The sequence below is a fragment of the Manis pentadactyla genome, chromosome 1 (assembly GCF_030020395.1).
Source record: "Manis pentadactyla isolate mManPen7 chromosome 1, mManPen7.hap1, whole genome shotgun sequence".
NCBI lineage: Eukaryota > Metazoa > Chordata > Mammalia > Pholidota > Manidae > Manis > Manis pentadactyla.
Window position 1 is genome coordinate 196,034,392 of NC_080019.1, and position 25,537 is coordinate 196,059,928.

The following is a 25,537-nucleotide window of genomic DNA, read 5'->3' on the forward strand; positions in this document are numbered from 1 at the left end:
TTTAACAAACATTTAGTGAGGACCTAATACCCATCCTCCTTAAAGTTTTCCAAGAAGTAGAAGAGGAGGGAATACTCCCAAACTCATTCTACAAGGCCAGCATCACTCTAACACCAAACCAGGCAAAGACACCACAAAAAAAGAAAATTACAGACCAATATCCCTGATGAACATAGATGCAAAAATACTCAACAAAATATTAGCAAACCAAATTCAAAAATACATAAAAAAGATCATCCATCATGATCAAGTAGGATTTATTCCAGGGATGCAAGGATGGTACAATATCATCATACACCACATCAACAAAAAGGATGACAAAAACCACATGATCATCCCCATAGATGCTGAAAAAGCATTCAACAAAATTCAACATCCATTCATGATAAAAACTCAAAAAAACAGGTATAGAGGGCAAGGACCTCAACATAATAAAGGCCATATATGATAAACCCACAGCCAACATCATACTTAACAGTGAGAAGCTGAAAGCTTTTCCTTTAAGATCAGGAACAAGACAAGGATGCCCACTCTTCCCACTTTTATTCAACACAGTTCTGGAGGTTTCTAGCCACAGCAATCAGACAACACAAAGAAATAAAAGGCATCCAGATTGGCAAGGAAGAAGTTAAACATCCCTGATTGCAGATGACATGATATTGTACATAAAAAAACATAAAGAATCCACTCCAAAACTACTACAACTAATATTTGAATTCGGCAAAGTTGCAGGATACAAAATTAATACACAGAAATCTGTTGCATTCCTATATACTAATGATGAACTAGCAGAGAGAGAAATCAAGAAAGCAATTCTATTCACAATTGCATCAAAAAGAATAAAATACCTAGGAATAAACCTAACCAAGGAAGTGAAAGACGTACACTCTGAAAAGTACAAGACACTCATGAGAGAAATTAAAGAAGATACCAATAAATGGAAACACATCCCATGCCCATGGATAGGAAGAATTAATATTGTCAAAATGAACATTCTGCCTAAAGCAATCTACAGATTCAATGATGCAATCCCTATCAAAATACCAACAGCATTCTTCAACAACTAGAGAAAATAGTTCTAAAATTCATATGGAACCACCTAAGACCCCGAATAGCCAAAGCAATCCTGAGAAGGAAGAATAAAGCGGGGGGTGGGGGTGGTGGTGGGGGTGGTGGATCTCACTTCCCAACTTCAAGCTCTACTACAAAGCCTCAGTAATCAAGACAATTTGGTACTGGCACAAGAACAGACCCACAGACCAGTGGAACAGACTAGAGAGCCCTGATATAAACCCAACCATATATTGTCAATTAATATATGATAAAGGAGCCATGGACATACAATGTGGAAATGACAGCCTCTTTAACAACTGGTGTTGGCTAAACTGGACAGCTACATGTAAGAGAATGAAACTGGATTATTGTCTAAACCCATACACAAAACTAAATTCAAAATGGATCAAACTCCTGAATGTTAAGTCATGAAACCATAAAACTCTTCAAAGAAAACATAGGCAAAAATTTCTTGAATATAAACATGAGCAACTTTTTCCAGAATGCATCTCCTCGAGCAAAGGAAACAAAATTAAAAAATGAACAAATGGGACTACATCAAGCTAAAAAGCTTCTGTACAGCAAAGGACACCATCAGCAGAACAAAAAGGCATCCTATAGTATGGCAGAATATATTTGTAAATGACATATCTGACAAGGGGTTAACATCCAAAATATATAAAGAACTCACATGCCTCAACACCCAAGAAGCAAATAACCCTATTAAAAAATGGGCAGAGGATATGAACAGACACTTCTCCAAAGAAGAAATTCAAATGGCCAATAGGCACGTGAAAAGATGCTCCACATCACTAATTATCAGGGAAATGCAAATTAAAACCACAATGAGATAGCACCTCACACCAATTAGGGTGACCAATACAGAAAAGACTAGGAACAACAAACGCTGGCGAGGATGCAGAGAAAGGGGAACCCTTCTACACTGCTGGTGGAAATGTAAGCTAGTTCAACCATTGTGGAAAGCAGTATGGAGGTTCCTCAAAAAACTAAAAATAGAAATACTGTTTGACCTGGGAATTCCACTCCTAGGAGTTTACCCAAAGAAAACAAGTTCTCAGATTCAAAAAGACATATGCACCCCTATGTTTATCACAGTAGTATTTACAATCACCAAGATATAGAAGCAACCTAAGTGTCCATCAGTAGATGAATGGATAAAAAAGAGATGGTACATACACACAATGGAATACTACTCAGCCATAAGAAACAAATCCTACCATTTGCAACAACATGGATGGAGCTAGACGGTATTATGCTCAGTGAAATAAGTCAGGCAGAGAAAGGCAAATAATAAATGATTTCTCTCACTTGTGGAGTATAACAACGAAGCAAACCTGAAGGAACAAAATAGCAGCAGACTCACAGACTCCAAGAAGGGACCAGCGGTTACCAAAGTGGAGAGTGTAGGAAGGCGGGTGGGGAGGGAGGGAGAAGGGGATTGTGGGGTATCATGATTTGTGCACATGGTGTGTATGGGGTCACGGGGAAGACAGCGTAGCTCAGAGAAGACAAATAGGGACTCTGTGGCATCTTACTACACTGATGGGCAGTGACTGCAATGGGGTATCGGGAAGCGGGGGGACTCGATAATAAGGGTGAATGTAATAACCACATTGTTTTTCTTGTGAAACCTTTATAAGAATGTATATCAATGACACCTTAATTTAAAAAAAAGGAAAAAATATGCTCTCCCATTTAGAAGGCTGCCTTTCTGTTTTATGGATGGCAAAAGCAGAAGCTTTTTAGTGTGATGTGGTCCCAGTTATTTTTGCTTTTGTTGCCTTTGCATCTAAATACTTTTTAAAACAGGTTTTCAAAATATTGGTTGAATTTTATACTGTTTATCTAAAATTAGTAACAGTTACCCTAACAGACTTTTGACAATAAACACTTTTAAACACCATACTAGAAAGTCAAGGGTCCTTTTAAATGCCTCTAAGTAAGTCTACTGTTTATGTGCACAGGGGAGTATCTTCCTGTCAGGTCTGTCACTCAGAAAGGTCTTCCAATAATCTAGGCACCCAGTCAGGCCTGCCATCCTGATGTCATGCACATATGTCTGTGTTAACACAAAAAGAATGTACATAATGTATTAAAATGAAAAGGGCAGGTTACAAATCACATTTGTATGATCTGATTTCCTTTCACCTTCAAAATAAAAGGATCTATACCTGACGCAAGTGCACAATGCCATGTTCCATTAGATGTGGGACACTGGCTGGCTAAGGGACTCAATATCCAATCACAGCAGATCTAAGGTTACAGACACAGCACATTAAATTCAGAACCAGATTTTGTAAAGACTCCCTCATGCCAAAAATATCTGAAAGAAAAAAAACGGCTGTCACAGGCCCAAGCAATTTGGTTATTACCAATTATCAGGTGTTAGGCATGCTGTACTTTCTCTGGAAAGTGTTTACTGATGATTTAAAAAAAATACTTTGCTTACCAAAAACATTTTCATATCAATTTTCCAATCTAACCTCCACAGACACCATTTTTAGCAGCAATTTATTTCTCAGACTAACATGAAAATCATTAAGAATTAATGTGTTATAAGCACTGGGTGAATTCACACTCAGTTTCATGGTGGTCAGAATTTCACCCTCAGAGTTCTGACTTGCTTCAGCAAACTCCACAATTCTTCTAGAACGCCCTAGAAATAGGCATCCACCCTCAATGGGTGGCTTTTTCCAAATAACATCACTATAAGTGAAACATCATGAAATTCACTTACCATCTTTCTCGAATGGGGTGAGGAACCACACTGCTCACCCTCAGAACTGAGCCACGTCTCCAGGTCAGGACCACGCAGGTGGGGCTCAGCACACGGAAAAAGGAGAAGCCACAACCACAGAAGCGCACGGAAGCAGAGGAGCCAAGTGGGGGGGGGGGGGGGCGGGGAGCCCCCGCCACAGTGGGCAGGGCTGGGGCTCCCGCAGCCCAGCGCCCACCGCCAGGAGCCTGTCCCACCCTCAAAGCCTCAGGCCCTTAGAAACTTCCTGAAGCCAAGCCACCCATACAGCTTGCGGCTAACCCAGCACAGCCACGAAACATTCAGTTTGTTATTTTAAAATTCTACAAATACCTAATACAACCAGACCTACTAGCTAAGGAAACACTTTCATTTCCTTTGGATAAACGTTTGTGCTGGTTTCTTTCAGATGAGCAGACTAGAGAAGAGCTAGAGAAACACTTAGCCTTTTTTCCTAACATACACTTCTGAGCACAGCCCCCCTGCTAAAGGTGATTCACAGGCCATCTCTCCAGGGAAGTCTTAAAAACCAACACATATGATTAACTTACATGATCAATGCCTCCCATTCAAAAAAATTCTCTTCATTCATGGGGCCTGTAGGGAAAGAGAAATTTCCACATTTTAACTTGAAGGCAATTTCAGCATTAGAAGTAAGTTATAAAGGGGTTAACTTTGGTACCTTACCTGCCACAATTCCTTCTGGAGGATTCAGTGTTAATTCTATAAAATTAAAAAGTAAAACCATTAGGAAACAGAATGAATACTATGTTGACATTTTAACAAAACAACTTTAAAAAGTATATAAAACTATAAATTATATAGCATACATGTTAACAGATTAAATCTCTTTGTCCAAAGTGAATGCCTGCCTCAGTTACACTTCTGATACAAGCCATGATGAGTTCTTTATAACAGCAAACTAAGGAATTTTAGAGGTATAAACCTCTCATATCACAAAGGAAGAAACACACACAAGAGGTCACTGTCTTTCCAAAATACTCCTGCTGGTTATTTGGATTAAAGCTCATAAATCAAACACAGTATATTAGTTTCCAACTGAATGGCATTTCCTGCCATCCTGGGAGTTGGTACAAACCCTTCTGAATGTAACAAACTAGAGATATGAACAGCGCTGTTTCCAAAGCTTGGCATTATGAAATACAACAGCACTGTACGTCTAGCTGTCTGTCCATCTTCAGCACCACAGATGTGATGTTCTACAGAACTCAGATTCAGCACTGAAAATAAAAACAGGAAGAAACCCGTCAGCAGCAGCATTTCTCAGCAATTTAAGAAGATGAGCAGTAGCTGAAAGATAAGGTTCAGCTCTTCCTCTCAGAAGCTGCCGCTAAGAAATGCCATTTCTACCCCTGGCCCTCCTCGTTTTACAGGGGAGGCTGCAAAATGAAAGCAAACCAACAGACACACTTGGGAAGGCAAGACGGGCACAGACAAGAAGGGTGGCAGGCGGGAGGATGGAGTCGGGCCACCGATGCGCACCCTGCAGGGCCAGTGCTGCAGGACCGCCTGGAGGAAGCACACGGAGAGAAGGTCACAGGGACTTACAGCTGGGTCTCTGAGGAGACGGAAATCACCCAGTCCCTGAACATAAATGTAAGGCATTCGATCGGAAGGGAAGAAATAAAGCTGTCATTATTCACAGATGCTCAAAGAATCTGAAAATAAAGGAGTTTGCCAATGTTGCTGAATACAGAGGGGGGGGGGTGGGTGTGTGTGTGTGTGTGTGTGTGTGTGTGTGTGTGTGTGTGTGTGTGTGTGTGTGTGTGTGTGTGTGTGTGTGTGTGTGTGTGTGTTAGAACTGTGTTTTTATATATTAGCAAGTTAGAAAATCTAAAAATACCAATTATTAATGGGACACATAGAAACAAGATTTTAAAAGATGTGCAAGATCTGTAGCAGCTTTGAGTCACTAAACAGAGATTATACCATGTTCCTAAATTTAAAAAACTTAACATTATGAAGTTATCAGCTCCCCTCAAACTGAGCTCAATGCCTCAGCCAAGTTCCAACAGGTCTGCTGCTTGTTGAATGTGACAAGATGACTCTCAAGGAGTATGAAAATGCCGATGGCATGGAGGGGGCCAGGAGCGCCATGGCAGGGTTGCGGGGGCTGTGGTCCAGACAGGTGGCCTGGCACTGGCCCAAAGCTGCCTTGCCGGATGGGGCCGGATGGAGATGCCCACGCAGGCCCTGACCCCGCTCCCCACAAGGAGGGCAGTCAGTCTTCCCACAAACAATACTGATCTTTAACACCAAAAAATAAGACTTCCTCCCATCTTATGCTACATACAAAAATCAAAGTATGACAGAAGGGAGAGAAGAGGCATGTGAAGTGATACAAATACAGCTGCTCCCAGTTCCCAGCACGGAGCTCCTGAATCCCAAGGAACTTCCTGGGTGACAGGAGCGTCTTTGGTTCTAAGGAGGCAGCCCTGGGTGGGCTCCAGGATGGGGGCTGGTCCCAACCCTTTCAGCTCCACCCCACCCCACCCCAGGACAGGGGCTCGATCCTGCCTAGTGAGGAAGGCTCCTTAAGGCCCCAGCTGAGAGGGGCTCCCGGAGCTCCCAGTGGGTGAGCCCAGGCAGGTGTGTGGGCAGTGGTGCCTGGAGAGGGCAGGGCAGCTCCGCACCCTCCCCATCCCCCTGGACGTTCATCTGTATCCGTTACCACATCCTTTTACAGTAAACTGGGAACAGTTCCCCTGAGTTCTGTGAGCCACTGTCAAATTAATTGAACCCAAGGAGCAGGTTGTGGGACCCTTCAAATTTACGGAAGATCAGTCAGATGCACAAGTGGTACTACGTGGCACTGGGAACTTGCGATCAGCATCTGAAGGGGGAGGAGCAGTCCTGTGGGCTGAGCTCTGACCTGTGGGGTCTGACGCCATCTCCAGGAACAGAGCAGGATTGAGTTAAATTGTAGGACCTCTGCTGGGGTCACAGAATGGTGTGGTGGGGACCCCCCACAGCTGGAGTCAGAAGTGAGCATGGTGACGCTCCAGCGTTAATGGAGACATGGGAGAGCGAGGGTCTGAGCAGGCAGCCGATGTGAACAGACCATCACCAGAGGAGACATGGGTGGCAAATGAGCCCAAGAAAAGATGCTCAACGTGTGAGCCACCCAGGAAATGGGAATTTTAACCACACAAAGATACAGCTAACACCCATGTCAGTAAAAGTATCTATTCAGTCAGAACAGAGTAGCTAAAACTAAAATGGCTGAAAACACCAACTGGGAGCAAGACTTTCATGCATCCCTGGCAGAAACGCAAAACGGTTTGTCACCCTTTGGCAAAAAGTCTGACCATTTCTAATAAAAACAGCTTAAACAGACACTTACCCAGAGACCTGGCAACTCTATGGGTGGATGGCTGCCATGGGAAACAGAACCTCCGTGCCCACAGACGCGTATGCAAACGTTCACAGCAGCTTTATCTGTTAACAGCCCAGTGCGACAACCCACGTGCCTGACACTGCTGCGCGCACGGGGGCAACCCAGCCACACACTGGAAGGTTGCCCAGCAGCAGAAGGGAGCAAACAGGGATGCACACAACCCCAGGTGACTCTCAGTACAACAGGCTGGCACACTGCATGAGACTATTTCTATGGAATTCCAGGAAAAGCAAAACTAGAACAGCAGAGAGCAAATTGCATGAGGCCAGAGGCTGGGGCCATGGGGAGGGGAAAAGCTGCCAAAGGGCACAGGGGAGCTTTCCGGGGTGACAGCGGTGTCCTGTGTCATGACCGCACTGATGGCCACACAGCAATGTACCCTCATCTAAGCTCAAAGAGTACTGTGCTGGAAACTGGCACACTTCATCATGTGTAAATTTATCTCAATAAAGCTAACTCCCCTAACCAAAACCCGAAATATAGAACAACAGATCTCCTAGAGACTAACACAGGGAGTATCTTCATGCTTTCAGTGTAAGACTTCTTAAACAGGGCTGACTAAGAGTTAGTGACTAAAAAGCATGAACCATAAAGGAAGAGACTGGTGACATTAAGAGCATTACACTTAGGAGCCTCGGATGCCAACATTCTTCCAGGGAGAAGGCCAGCCCGAGAGGAAGGAGGAACCTGCACAAGTGTCACAACTACACGGAGCCCAAAGGAAAATAACCACAAGTCTGAACAGGCACTGCACCAAAAACAAAGTGCCTAAGTGGCCAATAAACATACGGCAAGGTGGCTGCCTTATTATCCATGGGGACAGGCGAGCTACATCACCACCCCAATGAGAATGACCCAGTAACCTGAGCTTAGAGCTGCCAGGAAGGCATATCTGCACAGATGAGGGGCCTGGTTGGTAAGACTACCCTGGACACGGGGCTGCTGTGAGGTACCAGGCCCAGCAACTCCCCTCGGGGGCATGCGATCCCAGAAACACATGCACACGTGCACCAAAGGGCATTGGTAAGAATTCTTTTTTTACTTGCTGACATTAGAAGAGCTGCAGGTTCTAGGTTAACAGCCAGCAATGCTTCTATGCAGAGCAGTCCATCACTATCACACCCATCCCCTCTCTCAGCCTCTGGAGAACATGGGGAAACAGGAGGGGAGATGTCACTAGATGTAAGATGGCGTCTGTACTGGAACAACTGGCACTCCCCCTAAGGAGACGGAGGGACCAAGGGCGAGTACTGGCCTGGCCCACGCCAGAGGAAGCAAAGCCGATGAAGGGCCATGACGACTCTCCACCTTAGAACACAGGACAATTCAAGTATTTCATCATCCTCATGAAAATACGGTTCTAACTTGGCTTAGGTCTGTCCTGGGTCACTATTTTGCTACATGATTTATGCATTGAAAAGTACATGGTTACAATTCTAATCACAAAATCATCACATTCTAGGTGATACTTTTTCTCTCTGCATTTGCTTCACCATCACATCTGAAGCTCTGAGGTGCTGTACCCGAGGTACTGAAGTACTGGGGCAATGGTCTGAGCACCCCACTTGGCCAGCATGACTGGAAGTGGCCCATGAACTAACCAAATGCCAATGAGCAAATGCCAATTTTACTTCTCTGCCAAGCACTTTCCTAGGCACGTGGTGGTGAAGTGACTTCCAACTGCTACCAAATTATACAAGCCTTCCAGTTACACTCCCAGGTAACAAGTAACTGGCGAATACAGCCGACCCTCCTGAGGGCACCCAGCCCCCAATAGGGCTGTCCCATGTCACTCCTTTCAGCTTTGGAACCAAATGAACACCTGAAACTTCCTCTCCTCTTGCCCAGTACCTGTCCCTCCCACCGCTCCAGCATTTCCCTTCTGCTTTGTTACTGGGCTCCTGTGCAAAACCTGTGGATTATTAAATGTTTTCCACAAGTGAAAAAAGAGATGCAGTGGTGAATGCAACAGACAAGGCCCATGCCTTCGATGAGCCTACTTCCAGAAAGACACAAATAAGACAGTTTCAGATACCAATGGGCATAGTAAAAAGGGAGACAGAGTAAAGTGACACAAAGACATGGCCTAGGCAGCCACAAAGGCCCTGCTGTGGAGGTCATACTGGAGGTGGGTTCTTTTTTTAACTGAGATATAACTGACACATGACATTATATTAGTTTCAAGTGTACAACATAGTGAGTCAACTTTTCTATGTATTTCAAAAGGATAACCACAGTAAGTCTTAGTTACCACCCATCAAGTTACAATTATTTTTCTTGTGATGAGAACTTTTTAGATCTACTAAGATCTAGCAACTTCCAAATATACAGGACAGCACTAGTAACTGTAGTGACCATGCTGTACATTACATTCCCATTACTTAAGTTATTTTACAACCGATATTTGTGCCTTTGAACCACCTTCACCCATTTTGTCTGCTCCCCACCTCCTGCCTCTGCCAACCACCAATATGTATCTGTGAGTTTTTGTTTTTGAAGATTTCCCATATAAGTGAAATCACATGGTATGTGTTTTTCTCTGTCTGACTCATGGCACTTAGACTCATGGCACTTAGCATAATGGTCTCAAGGTCTAACCACGTTTTTGCAAACAGCAAGATTCCCACCTTCATATGGCTGAATAAACAGCTATTCTATATATATTATCAGCAGCATTATCATAATAGCCAAGAAAAATAGAAACAGTCCAAATACCTATCAATAGTAGAAGAGATCAGTGTGGTATAGTCATACAACAGAACAAAAATGAAAATAAATGATGCACAGTTACACACAACATAATCTTGTGTGAAGGAAGCCAGGCCTACTTTGTATATGTACAATGTATAGAGTGCACACACACACAATATAGAATACACAATATATAATCACACTTACAGATTACACTCTTCAAAACACAGGTAAAGTTAAACACAGTGTTTAAGAAAGCATACTTTGGTGGACAAGCCAAGCCAAGCAGAGAGTGACCTGTGGGGACAGAGCTGCACTGGGGCCCACACCGCAGGCTACTGCTCCTCAGGCAGTGATGCTCAGAGCACTCCCAGCTGAACAGGCCTTTCCTGGCATTCTTCTTTCTGTCAGCATAATCCGAGCTGATGAATAGGTTCAGAAGTAGTGACTGCAATTGTCCAGGCAGGAAAGACAATGGCTTGGACGAGAGTGGCAACTGTAAAGTTGGAAAGGGGTGTGAATTGGGGGACCTGTTCTGCAGGTACGGAAGGCAGGACTTGCTGGCGAACTGGATGTGGTACGTGAGGAGAAACAGCAGTGGTCCAGGCTTCTGGCCCAGACAACTCAGTGCATGCTGCTGCCATTTCTGGGGCGGAAGGGGAGGAACAGGTTTGAAGGAAAAGCAGGAGTTCCAGTTTAAACATATCAAGGTCCAGACGTCCAGCAAGCAGACAAGTAGAGATGATGGGCAAGTGGCCGGAGAAATGGGTCTAAAGCTCAAGGGAGAGAGTGACCCTGGAGATTTAAACATGGGAAATGATCTGCACAGGAATGTATGGGGCCCTTGGGACAGATGGGGCTTCCCAGAGCAGGTCTCCCAAGGAACATTCGTAAATACAGGGTGCCGTTTACCGGTCTTCACAAAGGCTGGGGCATGCTACGGCCATCTGGTAGGAAGGAGCCAGGAGTGCTTAACATCAGCCATAAATAAGTCCTGCACAAGCAAAAACTACTTCATTCCAAATGCCAACAACACCTGTTTGAGAAACCCTGACCCAGGAAACTGGTAACGCCACAGATGACGGCTGTTCCCAGGGGTGTGCTAACGCTGAGAAGCAGGAAAAGAAAGGAAGCAGGAGACATTCAGGAAGGCCAGAGAAGCAGAGCAACGAGTACTGAACACTTCAAGGAGGAAGGAATCAAATGCAAATGAGGTCAAGTACCAGGAAGGCAGAGACCCTTGGACTCAGCAAGACCATCTCAGTCCCTCTTTGAGTCTCTTCAGGGTAGTGGACCAGGAACAGTGAACCCAGAACCCAAATCACCTGGCTGTAGACATCCACTCATCTCAAATCCAGTCTTTGTGTCTAAAATCAAATCACCTTATTATAAGTAAAATAAATAAATAATCGAAAGATTAAGGCAGATGATTTATAAACTGCTAAGGGGCTGGGGAGGGGGGCAGGGAAAGGGTGTAGGGTGCCTAAGGGCAAAGCAGATAAATCACACCAACCATTTTCAGGGAATGCGAAGAGGGGCTTACAACCAAGAGGGGCTGGCTGTCTTCTTCCTTTGTGGACACAGTTCCCCCTCGGAACTTCCCTCTGTCATACCTGCCCTTCCGGGAGAGGCAAGGGGGGTTAGACTGCAGCTGGAGACCATCCCGCACCTTCCACCAGCCTCCTTATTCAACAGCGGCATCTGCTGGCCAGTAACGGGCTCAGTAACCAACAGAGGTCAGAAGGCGGAACCTAATCCACTCCGGCTGTCCTCACAGAGATGTGCAAAGACCGGAAGGAGACTACAAGCCCAGAGACAGGCCTCAGGAGGAACCAGCCCTGCTAACACCTGGATCTCGAGTGTGAGAAAATAATTTCTGTTGTTCAAGTATTGTTCTGTGGTGTTTTGTTACAGCAGCCCCAGCAAGCCACTATAGTGCTCAACAACTGTATGGCTGTGGGTAAAATTGTAACATTTCCAGAATATCTCACCGGGCTTTAGTATATCTGCATATCAACAGGCACTCAAGGGTGGAGAGAAGTATGGATTTAGTGCATTTGCATCATTCCTCAGGGGTGAAGAGAAGTTCATTCCATATCAATGGGTGATTACCTGGGCAAGGAGGGCGTATCTGTACCTGAGAGGTGACGGGAGGGCCGGTTTCACTGCTGCTGAAGCAGGAGAGAGAGATGGGCCGGACTGCAGTTTGTAAGCAATAAACAGGTTTTAAACTTTATTTCTCCCTTTGACCGATTTCAGTTTTAAGAGGTATTTTGCCCCGGGAATTCCTCTCCCCGGACTTACAGTGGCCATTTGCAAATAACCTGCAAATGAATTTTGCCCTTTATCTCATACTATTCACACAGCTCTACTTGATATGGATCACTGATGTAAATGACAGAGCAAAAACTGTAAAAATTCATGGGAGAAAAGTTCAGTGAGCTTACGTTAGATGATGGATTAAACATAACACAGAAAGAGAAAGCAATAAAGATTTAAAAAGTAAGTTGAGCTTTACTGAAATTAAAAAAAGAACGTTCTGCTCTTTAAAAGGCAAGCCACAGAGGACATTTCATGGTCAGAACCTCAGCCCTGCAAACCAGTCATGGAGACCATGGTACAACATGCACAGAGCTAGCAACACTGTAATGCACATTTAGAAACTGGTGAGAAGCCAAGATTGTTTTTTTACCACAATTTTTTAAAAAGGCAAGCCATGGTTTAAGGGAAAATTCTCACTAAATATCCAACGAAAGACCGGTAAGTAAATTAATAAACTTGTACAACTTAATGATAAACACGATTAAACAGTGAGCTAAAGACTCAAGACACATCATCAGAAAAGATTATGTGGATGGCAGGTAAACACATGAAATGATACGCCACTCGTAATTAGGAACATGAGAACATTACAATGTGCAGATCCTGAAGTCATCTCCTCCCAGACACAGAGTCTACATATTATACAATTTCATATGAAACAATTTCCTCCTAAAAAACCTTAAAGGCTGGATGAGTGACGACACTTCAGCAAATGGGAGGACAGGCTGCACACAAGATCGCCACAAGTCCCTCAACTGGGAGGGGCTCTGTGGAGAAAATGGAAGTCCCTATGGCCAGGATCCTCACCTGACCCTCAACTAACTGATATGTAACTGGCCTACTGCTAGGCTACTGTTTCCACACCCATGCAAAGAGCTATTACTCACTGAGTCACTATATAAAGGGCTCTTGCTCTGGGCAGAGGCAGAGATGGAGGATTACGAACCTGCAGACTGGTGGGCACAGACAGTGATGCTTCTACTGGAAGAACAAAGCCAGGTATTCACCTGCTCACATTAAAGTATGGCCTGAGGGGCAGGCATCTAATCTCCTGTGTGGAGGAGCCACTGGCACCAGTCTCTGGAAATGCAGCCTGGAGGGCACCTTCACACACGCCCCTTTACCATACTCTACAGCAGCAGCATCTCCCAGAAGGAAGCTTTTACATGCATCTGGTGCCATGAGTTTCACGGCTGCCACCTAGAGGATGTCTCCTGATCACCTGGCTCCAGAGGCCAGGGGAGTCTGTGTTCCTGGCCCCAGGGGATGTACTAACCAGTGTCACCCAGAAAGGAGCTCATACCCACCTGGCACCCCAATTTTTATGACTGCAGCCAGTGGGGCATACACTCATGGGTCCCACCGTACTGTAACTAACAGAGAAGGAGTTCTTAAACAGCCACCACCCCCAGGGTACAGCAAGGGGCAGAAGCCCCAGCTCAGTCTCTCTGGAAAGGAGCCCTATTAGCTAATAATGGATGCAGCCTGAGAGGCAGTTTCTAATTAAACACAGGTCTAGAGGCTGATCCAGCGGCTAACTGTGACCCTCTGGGGGTGGGCGGGTCACTACCTTCACACTCTGCCGCACTGGAGTACCACTGTCTACTGCAGGGGAGCCTGACGTGTGTCTGTGCCCTGGTTTTTACATCCGGTGCCCAGGGACACTCGACTGCCTGGCTGTGGTGGCCGGGGGGGCTTGAATTCCTGTATCCCATGGGACTGGGGCAATTGGAGAGACAGTTCCTGGCAGGCCCCCACCACAGGGCACTGCACAGACAGCAGCCTGAGGTGCCGCACCCCCAGGCCTTCAGTGAAGGCGGCCGTCCTGGGGACATGCTTCAGGTCTGGCACACCTAGTGGCCCACGGAGCTGCTCCCTAGGAGTAAGGCTACAGACGCTGTCTTGGTGCTCTCCCTCTGCCTCCAGCTTGCCGTGTCACCCAGCAAAGAAATCATACACTTGCCTGGCACCACATGCAGGGGACACCTCAAGGCTGCCAGCCTCTGGTGGCCAGCAGGACCGATGCTTGCGGCCCCCACAGGACTATATATTTGTACACTTGAGAGCTGCTGCCTGAGGGTCTGGCTTCCAGTCAGCGTGAACCGAGGTGCTGAGACCCTCCCCTTTGGGACACTGACAGGACTTGGCACATCCTCAACTACTGGGAGCTATTAAAAACAGGCTGCTGGGACAGGCACAGAGGCCCGAGAGACACCCAACAGCTGGGGCAGGGCTGCATGGCAAGGTTCATCTCCAACACAAAGCCACTCCTTCAAGACTGGGAGAGGCGGCTGTGGCATGTACTGCGTAGAAACCATCAGTCAAGCAAAATGAAGAAACGGAAGAGTACGTTCTAAGTTAAAGGACAAGATAAAACTTCAGGAAAAACCTTAATGAAGCAGAGGTAAGTAATTTACCTGACAGGGTCCAAGTAATGGTCATAAAGACACTCAGTGGACAGGGGAGAAGAATGGATGAACACAGTGAGAACTTGAACAAAGATGGAAAATATAAGAAAGTATCAAACAGAAGTCGCAGAGCTGGAAAGGTTCAACAGGAGACTAGAGGGAGCAGCAGAGGGCGTCAGTGATCTCCAAGACAAGGCCGGGGAACTCACCCAGTCACAGCAGCCACGAGAAAACGAGAAAAGTGAAGGTGGCTGAAGGGACTTGTCGAACAACATCAAACACACTGACATTCACATTGTAGGGCCCCAGAAGGCGAGAGAGAGAGATGGAGCAGAAATATTATCTGAAGAAATAATGGCTGCAAACTTCCCTAACCTGGGGAAGGAAATAGACACCCAGGTCCAGGAAGCCCGAGAGTTCCACATGAGGTGAACCCACAGAGACCCACACCAAGACACAGTAACATAAATGTCAAAAGTTAAGATAAGGAGTCTTAAAAGCAGATCCTTCAGCAGAAGCTGTGCAGCCAGAAGGGAGCAGCACATGTATTCAAAGTGCCAACCAACACTGCCCAGCGAGGTTATCATTCAGAACTGAGGAAGGGAGAGAGTTTTCCAGAAGAACGGAAGTTCATCCCCACTAAACCGGCCTCACAGGAAATGATGAAGGGACTTGCTTAACCCGAAAAGAAAGGGACCTAATTAGTAACAAGGACACACAAAATAGTATAAATCCCACCGGGTGGGTAAATATATAGCATAGGCGGCTGATTAGCTGCTCATAAAGCTAGTGTGAAGGTTAAGAGACAAGAGTAGCAGAAATAGCTATGGTTACAGTAACTAAGGTACAGGCAAAGTGAAAAGAGGTAACGTGGCATGAAAACCACACAACGCAGGCTGGGAGAGTGATGCTGAGCTTTAGATGGGATCAGACCTGACTTGTCCTCGACTTTAAGAGACCAACAGGGACACGAGTTATATGTAAACCTCAAAGCAAAAACAACCTATAGTAAGTACCCAAGAGATAAAGAGAAGGAATAAAGCATACCACTGAAGAAGTCATCAAACCACAAGGGAACAGAGCAAGAGAAGAGGAAAGGAATAGAGAAGAACTACAAAAACAGCCAGAAAACGATTAACAGAATGTCAATAAGCACGTACCTATCAGTAATTTCTCTGAATGTAAATGGGTTAAATTCTCCAATCAAGAAAAACAGAGTGACTGAATGGATTAAAAAAACAAGACCCGTCTATATGCTGCCTGCAAGAGCCTCACTTTAGATGTAAGGACACACACAGTCTAAAAGTGAAGGGATGGAAAAACACATTCCATGCAAACGGAAACCGAAGGGAAGCTGGGTAGTTTTATCAGACAAAATAGACTTGAAAGCAAAGACTGTAACAAAAGACAAAGAAGGATATTACATAATGATAAAGGGGTCAATCTAACAATAAGATACAACAATTGGGGGACGGTAAAGGGCAATGGCCACCCCGGCTCGGGTAAGAGGGGCTCCCCTGGAGCCCAGATGCAGTCCTTAGGGAGGGTCTTCGGGGTCCGGCTTGGCAAGCCTGAGGCCTGGGGTCCTCGGGGCTGGCGTCTACGGACGGGTGGGGTGGAATCTGGGGGTCTCCTTGGGCTCCGGTGTCGGTGGCCGCAGCTCCGAGGGCTCATCTGTGGCCAAAACCCCCGCGCAAAGCCAAGCATGCACTACGCGGAACGAGATGCTGGCCCAGCCTGGGCCAGGGGCGCCTGGGCGTGGCAGGGGAGGACCAGGGAAAGGACAAATTGGCCTGGGGCTGGTGATGGGCGTACAGTTCAACTAGTTTTACATCATAGTTGCAAATTCAGAACATTTTCAAAGATTTCTGATTCTTAGTGGTTGAAATGACGTTTGGCAGGGGCTTAAATTTTAGAATTCAGCTTCTAACGTGTTAAAGTTTGTGTTGAGTATAAGAAAGGAAGACATGTTGGAAGGCATAGAAGAGGATATATAAACCCGAGTACACATTATTTGATTAGTGTTTTGTTGAACTCCAGGGTTGGAGGGAGTGGCCATTATTTTTATGTTTTATGTTTTATAAACTTTAATGTTGAGCGTGTTTGCTGATTACTGAACAAACGAGATCATCCATTTAAAAATACTGTTAACCTCAAACCATAATTCCCAGGATTATATATGCAAAAGATACGCTACACTTTTGCAGAGAAATTTTAATTAAACAGGAGATATACCGTGCCCAGAGATGGGAAGGCTAAATATAGTAAATATGATACTTTTCTCCCAGGCTAATATATAAATTGACTGCAGTGTCATCAAAATGTCAGTAAGATTTTTGTGAATTTAGATGAACAGGTTCTAAAGTTCAATTGGAAAAATAAAGGTAAAAAATGTGATTCTGTAAAAAGAACAAAGAGCGGGTAATTGCCCTGGCAGATAATAAAACTTACTACAGATCTACAGAATTAATACAGCTACAGTGCTCTTTTCTTTAAGGACAGACATACAGAGTAGTGGAAACAAAGGACCCAGAAACAAACTGCCCAAAATCCATATCCTTTCTGAAACTGTAGATTTTGACCTTATTTAAAAATAGAGTTGTTGGAGGTGGAGCCAACATGGCGGCGTGAGTAGGTCAGTGGGAATCTCCTCCCAAAAACATATATACTTTTGAAAATGCAACAAACACAACTAGCCCTAAAAGAGAGACCAGAAGACGCAGGACAGTGGCCAGACTGCAGCTACACCAGCGAGAACCCAGGGACTGGTGAAAGGGGTAAGATACAAGCCCCGGCCCTGCGGGACCCGAGCGCCCCTCCCCCCAGCTCCAGGCGGGAGAAGAATAAGCAGAGCGGGAGGGAGACGGAGCCCAGGACTGCCGAACACCCAGCCCCAGCCATCCGGGCCAGAGCGCAGACACAGTACGTGCCCAGGGGGCCCTGGATACTGGAGGAACAGGGCAGTAAGACCTCTGAGCGGGTGCCGAAGCTGATGCCCCTGTGACAAAGAAAAGCGGGGGCTTTTTGAAAGTCTTAAAGGAACAGGGACTTAACAGCTTGACGGAAACAACCCAGGTCACAGTACAGCAGCTGGAAATTACAGGGAAAACCGGGCGCACTAACCCCCTGGGCAACAGCTCTGAGACCCCTCATGGAGGTAAACAGTCAAGCAGCCCCCCCATCCATTACCCCTCTGGGCGCTGCGAAAGCAGAGAAGCAGCCTGAGACAAACTCCGCCCACAGAAAGGGAAATTTCTCCCTTCCGGCCAGGCAAGACACAAAGACCCACTCTACACGCAATTACCCAACACAAGCCACTAGGGGTCGCAGTTGTCCCAGTAAAGAAAGGCCAGTAGCAAGTGAAAATTTTGGCCCTCCCAGCTGACAGTCAATAGCACCTGTCAACATGAAAAGGCAAAAAAATATGATCCAGACAAGACTAACCCAGACAGCTTCAGCATCTGCTACATCTTCCCCTGAGAAGGAATCTGGGGAGATAGATTTAGCCAGTCTTCCTGAAAAAGAATTCAAAACAAAAGTCATAACCATGCTGATGGACTTGCAGAGAAATATGCAAGAACTAAGGAAGGAGAATTCAGAAATAAAACAAGCTCTGGAAGGACTTCAAAACAGAATGGACGAGATGCAAGAGACCATTAATGGACTAGAAAACAGAGAACAGGAACGCAGAGAAGCTGATGCAGAGAGAGATGAAGGGATCTCCACGAATGAAAGAATTTTAAGAGAGCTGAGTGACCAAACGAAAAGGAACAATATACGAATTATAGGTATTCCAGAAGAAGTAGAGAGAGAAAAGGGGATAGAAAATGTCTTTGAAGAAATAATTGCTGAAAACTTCCCCAAACTAGAGGAAGAAATGGCCTCTCAGACCACAGAGGTACACAGAACTCCCATGACAAGGGATCCAAGGAGGGCAACACCAAGACACATAATAATTAAAATGGCAAAGATCAAAGACAAGGACAAAGTATTAAAGGCAGCCAGAGAGGAAAAAAAGGTTACCTACAAAGGAAAACCCATCAGGCTATCATCAGACTTCTCAACAGAAACCCTACAGGCCAGAAGAGAATGGCATGATATACTTAATGCAATGAAACAGAAGGGCCTCGAACCAAGACTACTGTACCCAGCACGAATATCATTTAAATATGAAGGAGGGATTAAACAATTCCCAGACAAGCAAAAGTTGAGGGAATGTGCCTCCCACAAACCACCTCTACAGGGCATCCTACAGGGACTGCTCTAGATGGGAGCACTCCTAAAAAGAGCACAGAACAAAACACCCAACATATGAAGAAGGGAGGAGGAGGAATAAGAAGGGAGAGAAAAAAAGAATCATCAGACTGTGTTTATAATAGCTCAACAAGTGAGTTAAGTTAGACAGTAAGATAGTAAAGAAGCTAACCCTAAACCGTTGGTAACCACAAACTTAAAGCCTGCAATGGCAATAAATTCATACCTTTCAATAATCTCCCTAAATGTAAATGGACTGAATGCACCAATCAAAAGACACAGAGTAATAGAATGGATAAAAAAGCAAGATCCATCCATATGCTGCTTACAAGAGACTCACCTCAAACCCAAAGACGCACACAGACTTAAAGTTAAGGGATGGAAAAAGATATTTCAAGCAAACAACAGAGAGAAGAAAGCAGGTGTTGCAATTCTGGTATCAGACAAAACAGACTTCAAAATAAAGAAAGTAACAAAAGACAAAGAAGGACACTACATAATGATAAAGGGCTCAGTCCATCAAGAGGATATAACCATTATAAATATATATGCACCCAATACAGGAGCACCAACATACCTGAAACAAATATTAACAGAACTAAAGGAGGAAATAGAATGCAATGCATTCATTCTAGGAGACTTCAACACACCACTCACTCAAAAGGACAGATCCACCAGACAGAAAATAAGTAAGGACACAGAGGCACTGAACAACACACTAGAACAGATGGACCTAATAGACATCTACAGAACTCTACATCCAAAAGCAACAGGATACACATTCTTCTCAAGTGCACATGGAACATTCTCCAGAATAGACCACATACTAGGCCACAAAAAGAGCCTCAGAAAATACCAAAAGATTGAAACCCTACCAACCAACTTTTCAGACCACAAAGGCATAAAACTAGAAATAAACTGTACAAAGAAAGCAAAAAGGCTCACAAACACATGGAGGCTAAACAACACGCTCCTAAATAATCAATGGATCAATGACCAAATCAAAATGGAGATCCATCAATATATGGAAACAAATGACAACAACAACACTAAGCCCCAACTTCTGTGGGACACAGCAAAAGCAGTCTTAAGAGGAAAGTATATAGCAATCCAAGCATATTTAAAAAAGGAAGAACAAGCCCAAATGAACAGTCTAATGTCACAATTATCGAAATTGGAAAAAGAAGAACAAATGAGGCCTAAGGTCAGCAGAAGGAGGGACATAATAAAGATCAGAGAAGAAATAAATAAAATTGAGAAGAATAAAACAATAGCAAAAATCAATGAAACCAAGAGCTGGTTCTTCGAGAAAATAAACAAAATAGATAAGCCTCTAGTCAGACTTATTAAGAGGAAAAGACAGTCAACACAAATCAACAGTATCAGAAACGAGAAAGGAAAAATCACAACGGACCCCGCAGAAATACAAAGAATTATTAGAGACTACTATGAAAACCTATATGCTAACAAGCTGGGAAACCTAGGAGAAATGGACAACTTCCTAGAAAAATACAACCTTCCAAGACTGACCCAAAAAGAAACAGAAAATCTAAACAGACCAATTACCAGCAATGAAATTGAAGCGGTAATCAAAAAACTACCAAAGAACAAAACCCCCGGGCCAGATGGATTTACCTCGGAATTTTATCAGACATACAGGGAAGACATAATACCCATTCTCCTTAAAGTTTTCCAAAAAATAGAGGAGGAGGGGATACTCCCAAACTCATTCTATGAAGCTAACATCACCCTAATACCAAAACCAGGCAAAGACCCCACCAAGAAAGAAAACTACAGACCAATATCCCTGATGAACGTAGACGCAAAAATACTCAACAAAATTTTAGCAAACCGAATTCAAAAATACATCAAAACGATCGTACACCATGACCAAGTGGGATTCATCCCAGGGATGCAAGGATGGCACAACATTCGAAAGTCCATCGATATCATCCACCACATCAACAAAAAGAAAGACAAAAACCACATGATCATCTCCATAGATGCTGAAAAAGCATTTGACAAAGTTCAACATCCATTCATGATAAAAACTCTCAGCAAAATGGGAATACAGGGCAAGTACCTCAACATAATAAAGGCCATCTATGAAAAACCCACAGCCAACATTATATTGAACAGTGAGAAGCTGAAAGCATTTCCGCTGAAATCGGGAACTAGACAGGGATGCCCACTCTCTCCACTGTTATTTAACATAGTACTGGAGGTCCTAGCCACGGCAATCAGACAAAACAAAAAAATACAAGGAATCCAGATTGGCAAAGAAGAAGTCAAACTGTCACTATTTGCAGATGATATGATACTGTACATAAAAAACCCTAAAGACTCCACCCCAGAATTACTAGAACTGATATCAGAATACAGCAAAGTTGCAGGATACAAAATCAACACACAGAAATCTGTGGCTTTCCTATACACTAACAATGAACCAACAGAAAGAGAAATCAGGAAAACAACTCCATTCACAATTGCATAAAAAAATAAAATACCTAGGAATAAACCTAACCAAAGAAGTGAAAGACTTATATTCTGAAAACTACAAGTCACTCTTAAAAGAAATTAAAGGGGACACTAACAGATGGAAACGCATCCCATGCTCATGGCTAGGAAGAATTAATATCGTCAAAATGGCCATCCTGCCCAAAGCAATATACAGATTTGATGCAATCCCTATCAAATAACCAGCAACATTCTTCAATGAACTGGAACAAATAATTCAAAAATTCATATGGAACCACCAAAGACCCCGAATAGCCAAAGCAATCCTGAGAAAGAAGAATAAAGTAGGGGGGATCTCACTCCCCAGCTTCAAGCTCTATTATAAAGCCATAGTAATCAAGACAATTTGGTACTGGCACAAGAACAGAGCCACAGACCAATGGAACAGACTAGACAATCCAGACATTAACTCAGACATATATGGTCAATTAATATTTGATAAAGGAGCCATGGACATACAGTGGCGAAGTGACAGTCTCTTCAACAGATGGTGCTGGCAAAACTGGACAGCTACATGTAGGAGAATGAAACTGGACCATTGTCTAACTCCATATACAAAACTAAACTCAAAATGGATCAAAGACCTGAATGTAAGTCACGAAACCATTAAACTCTTGGAAGAAAACATAGGCAAAAACCTCTTAGACATAAACATGAGTGACCTCTTCTTGAACATATCTCCCCGGGCAAGGAAAACAACAGCAAAAATGAACAAGTGGGACTATATTAAGCTGAAAAGCTTCTGTACAGCAAAAGACACCATCAATAGAACAAAAAGGAACCCTACAATATGGGAGAATATATTTGAAAATGACACATCCGATAAAGGCTTGACGTCCAGAATATATAAAGAGCTCACACACCTCAACAAACAAAAAACAAATAACCCAATTAAAAAATGGGCAGAGGAACTGAACAGACAGTTCTCCAAAAAATAAATACAGATGGCCAACAGACACATGAAAAGATGCTCCACATCGCTAATTATCAGAGAAATGCAAATTAAAACTACAATGAGGTATCACCTCACACCAGTAAGGATGGCTGCCATCCAAAAGACAAACAACAACAAATGTTGGCGAGGCTGTGAAGAAAGGGGAACCCTCCTACACTGCTGGTGGGAATGTAAACTTGTTCAACCATTGTGGAAAGCAGTATGGAGGTACATCAAAATGTTCAAAACAGACATACCATTTGACCCAGGAATTGCACTCCTAGGAATTTACCCTAAGAATGCGGCAATCAAGTATGAGAAAGATCAGTGCACCCCTATGTTTATCGCAGCACTATTTACAATAGCCAAGAATTGGAAGCAACCTAAATGTCCATCTATAGATGAATGGATAAAGAAGATGTGGTACATATACACAATGGAATACTACTCAGCCATAAGAAAAGGGCAAATCCAACCATTTGCAGCAACATGGATGGAGCTGGAGGGTATTATGCTCAGTGAAACAAGCCAAGCAGAGAAAGAGAAATACCAAATAATTTCACTCATCTGTGGAATATAAGAACAAAGGAAAAACTGAAGGAACAAAACAGCAACAGAAATCACAGAACTCAAGAATGGACTAACAGGTACCAAAGGGAAAGGGACTGGGGAGGATGGGTGGGTAGGGAGGGATAAGGGGGGGGAGAAAAAGAGGGGTATTAAGATTAGCATCCATAGTGGGGTGGGAGAAAGGGGAGGGCTGTACAACACAGAGAAGACAAGTAGTGATTCTACAACAGTTTGCTACACTGATGGACAGTGACTGTAAAGGAGTATATAGGGGGGACCTGGTATAGGGGAGAGCCTACTAAACAAAGTATTCGTCATGTAAGTGTAGATTAATGATAAAAAAAAAAAAAAAAGCAGTTCCTGTGTGGTGACCTCCAATGAGTTCTACACAATGATATAAAGGGCATATAAAAGTGTAGGCAAAGGGTCTGTTTGTGTTTATACAGAGGTTCAAAGCCTAATTCGGCTACCCCGAAAATGAACTAAGATACGATATGAAAAAGAACTTCCAACATCAGCACTCTCGGGAAGACTCATGACAGAAGATGATCAGCAAAAAAAAAAAAACTCCAACATAGATCCACGCACTGCCACAGGTGTAGATGCACTCATCCCACCAGTTCCTGGACTTGACATGGGAATGAAGAAGGAGATATCTAAGCTGGCCTGTGCATACAGTAAAACAACAAATTGGACTGGATCTATACTGTTGGAACTCAACCAAGAATTAGGAGAAGTGCAAATTGTAGCACTCCAAAATCTTACAACCACAGACTATTTACTGTTAAAAGAACATATGGGATGTGAACAGTCCCCAGGAATGGGTTGTTATAATTTATCTGAATTCTCTCAGACTGTTCAAGTTCAGTTGGACAATATCCACCATATCATAGATAAGTTTTCACAAATGCCTAAGGTGCCTAACTGGTTTTCTTGGTTTCACTGGAGATGGCTGGTAATTACAGGTATGCTTTGGTTATGTAACTATATTCCTATTATGTTAATGTGTGTGCACAATTTAATTAGTAGTTTAAAACCTATCCATGCTGAAGTTACTCTACAAGAAGATATGTCAAAGAAATAATCAATCTTCCCAGGTTTTCTTCTGCCTGCTACTTCTTTAGCTTTTCTTCTTCCTACCTAATCACAACCTTTAAATAGAACTCGTGCCACATGTCGAATTTACCGAGTATCATAATTCTTCCAAGTGGTAAAGACACCTCAAGACAAATGCTGGGCATAGAAGCCACAGGGCATAAATATGCAAAGAAGTAAAAAGCTAACCTTTTCAAACAATAAGGCTTCTCTCTCACTTACCAACTTAACATTTCCCTGTATGGCCCCGGAAGATGACTGGTTAGCCAGAGACGGGTAAGATTCCTCAAGGGAGGAACAACCTAAGACAGGCACAGTCGCAGGGGGCCATCTGGTGAGAAAATGGGGAGCAGCAGAGGTGAGGCTTAGAACCTCCCCCCTCATGTTCTGAGAGAAATCTTCTGCATACATGGATGTTTATTGCCCTCGTCTAGCCTGGATTAACACATAGTCTACAGACACACACCTGATCATCTACATTTGCTCTCTTACAACACTAAACTCTGTTTTCTACCTTTATCTCGTATCTACCTACCACTTCAGCATTTTATTAAAAATAATAATAATAGAGAAATGTGGTATCCACATATAAATCAAGTTTAAAAATCAAATGAATATTCATATTTGAACTGTTTATAGTTCATAATGCATGAACAAAACCGAAAGCTTCTGTGATGACTGCCCTTGCACTGTTCACCATGTAACTTATTCACTATGTAAGAATTTGTACTCCATCTAAGAATTTGTTCGTTATGCATCAGAAGATTGGAGACTGACGAAAATTAGGCTCGGGGTGGATTGATTGTGCATTGAGTATTGACCCCCCTATACAGAAATTTATTGTTGTTAACAACTATTTGATCAATAAATATGAGAGATGCCCTCACAAAAAAAAAAAAAAAAAAAGTATACACTTCCAATGGTAAAATAATAAGTAACCGGGATGTAATGAATATAGTCAAGATATTGTAACAGCTTGGTATGGTGATAGCTGGTACCTAGAATTATCATGTATATAAATGTTGAATCACTGTGTTGTACACCTGAAACTAATGTAATGTAATACTGTGTGTCAACTACCCTTCAATAAAAAAAATAAAATAAAATAAAATAAAATAAAAATAAATAAATAAATAAATAAAATAGAGTTGTTGTAGTAATTCGTTAAGATGAGATCATACTGGAGTATGGTAGGTTCTTAATCCAATATAACTGTTATCCTTATAAGAAGAAAAGAGACACAGACACCCAGACGCACAAAGGGAGAATGCCATGTGAGGCAGAGGCAGAGATTGGAGTTACGCTGCTTGCAGCTGAGAAACATCAAGGATCAGCAGCCACCACCAGAAGCTAAGAAAAGGCATGGAATACATTCTTGCCTAGAGGCTTCAGAGAGAGCATGGCCCCGCTGACACCTTGATTTCAGACTTCCAGCCACCCTATGAGAGAATAAGTTTTTATTGTTTCACCACCCAATTTGTAGTACCTTGTTACAGTAG

At 43.6% G+C, this 25,537-nt stretch overlaps 1 protein-coding gene across 4 annotated transcripts in view; it reads right to left on the bottom strand.

Annotated features, from left to right (window-relative positions):
* Positions 1–25,537, bottom strand: part of UBE2G2 (ubiquitin conjugating enzyme E2 G2) — a 59,638-nt gene that overhangs the window by 24,592 nt on the left and 9,509 nt on the right. For all 4 annotated transcript variants that reach the window (XM_057505288.1, XM_036912069.2, XM_057505286.1 and 1 more), the window contains exons 2-3: positions 4,517–4,552; positions 4,381–4,426 (exon numbers count right to left, since the gene is read on the bottom strand). In XM_057505288.1, coding sequence (XP_057361271.1) covers positions 4,381–4,426; positions 4,517–4,552 — 82 coding nt within the window. The remainder of the gene's footprint in view (positions 1–4,380; positions 4,427–4,516; positions 4,553–25,537) is intronic.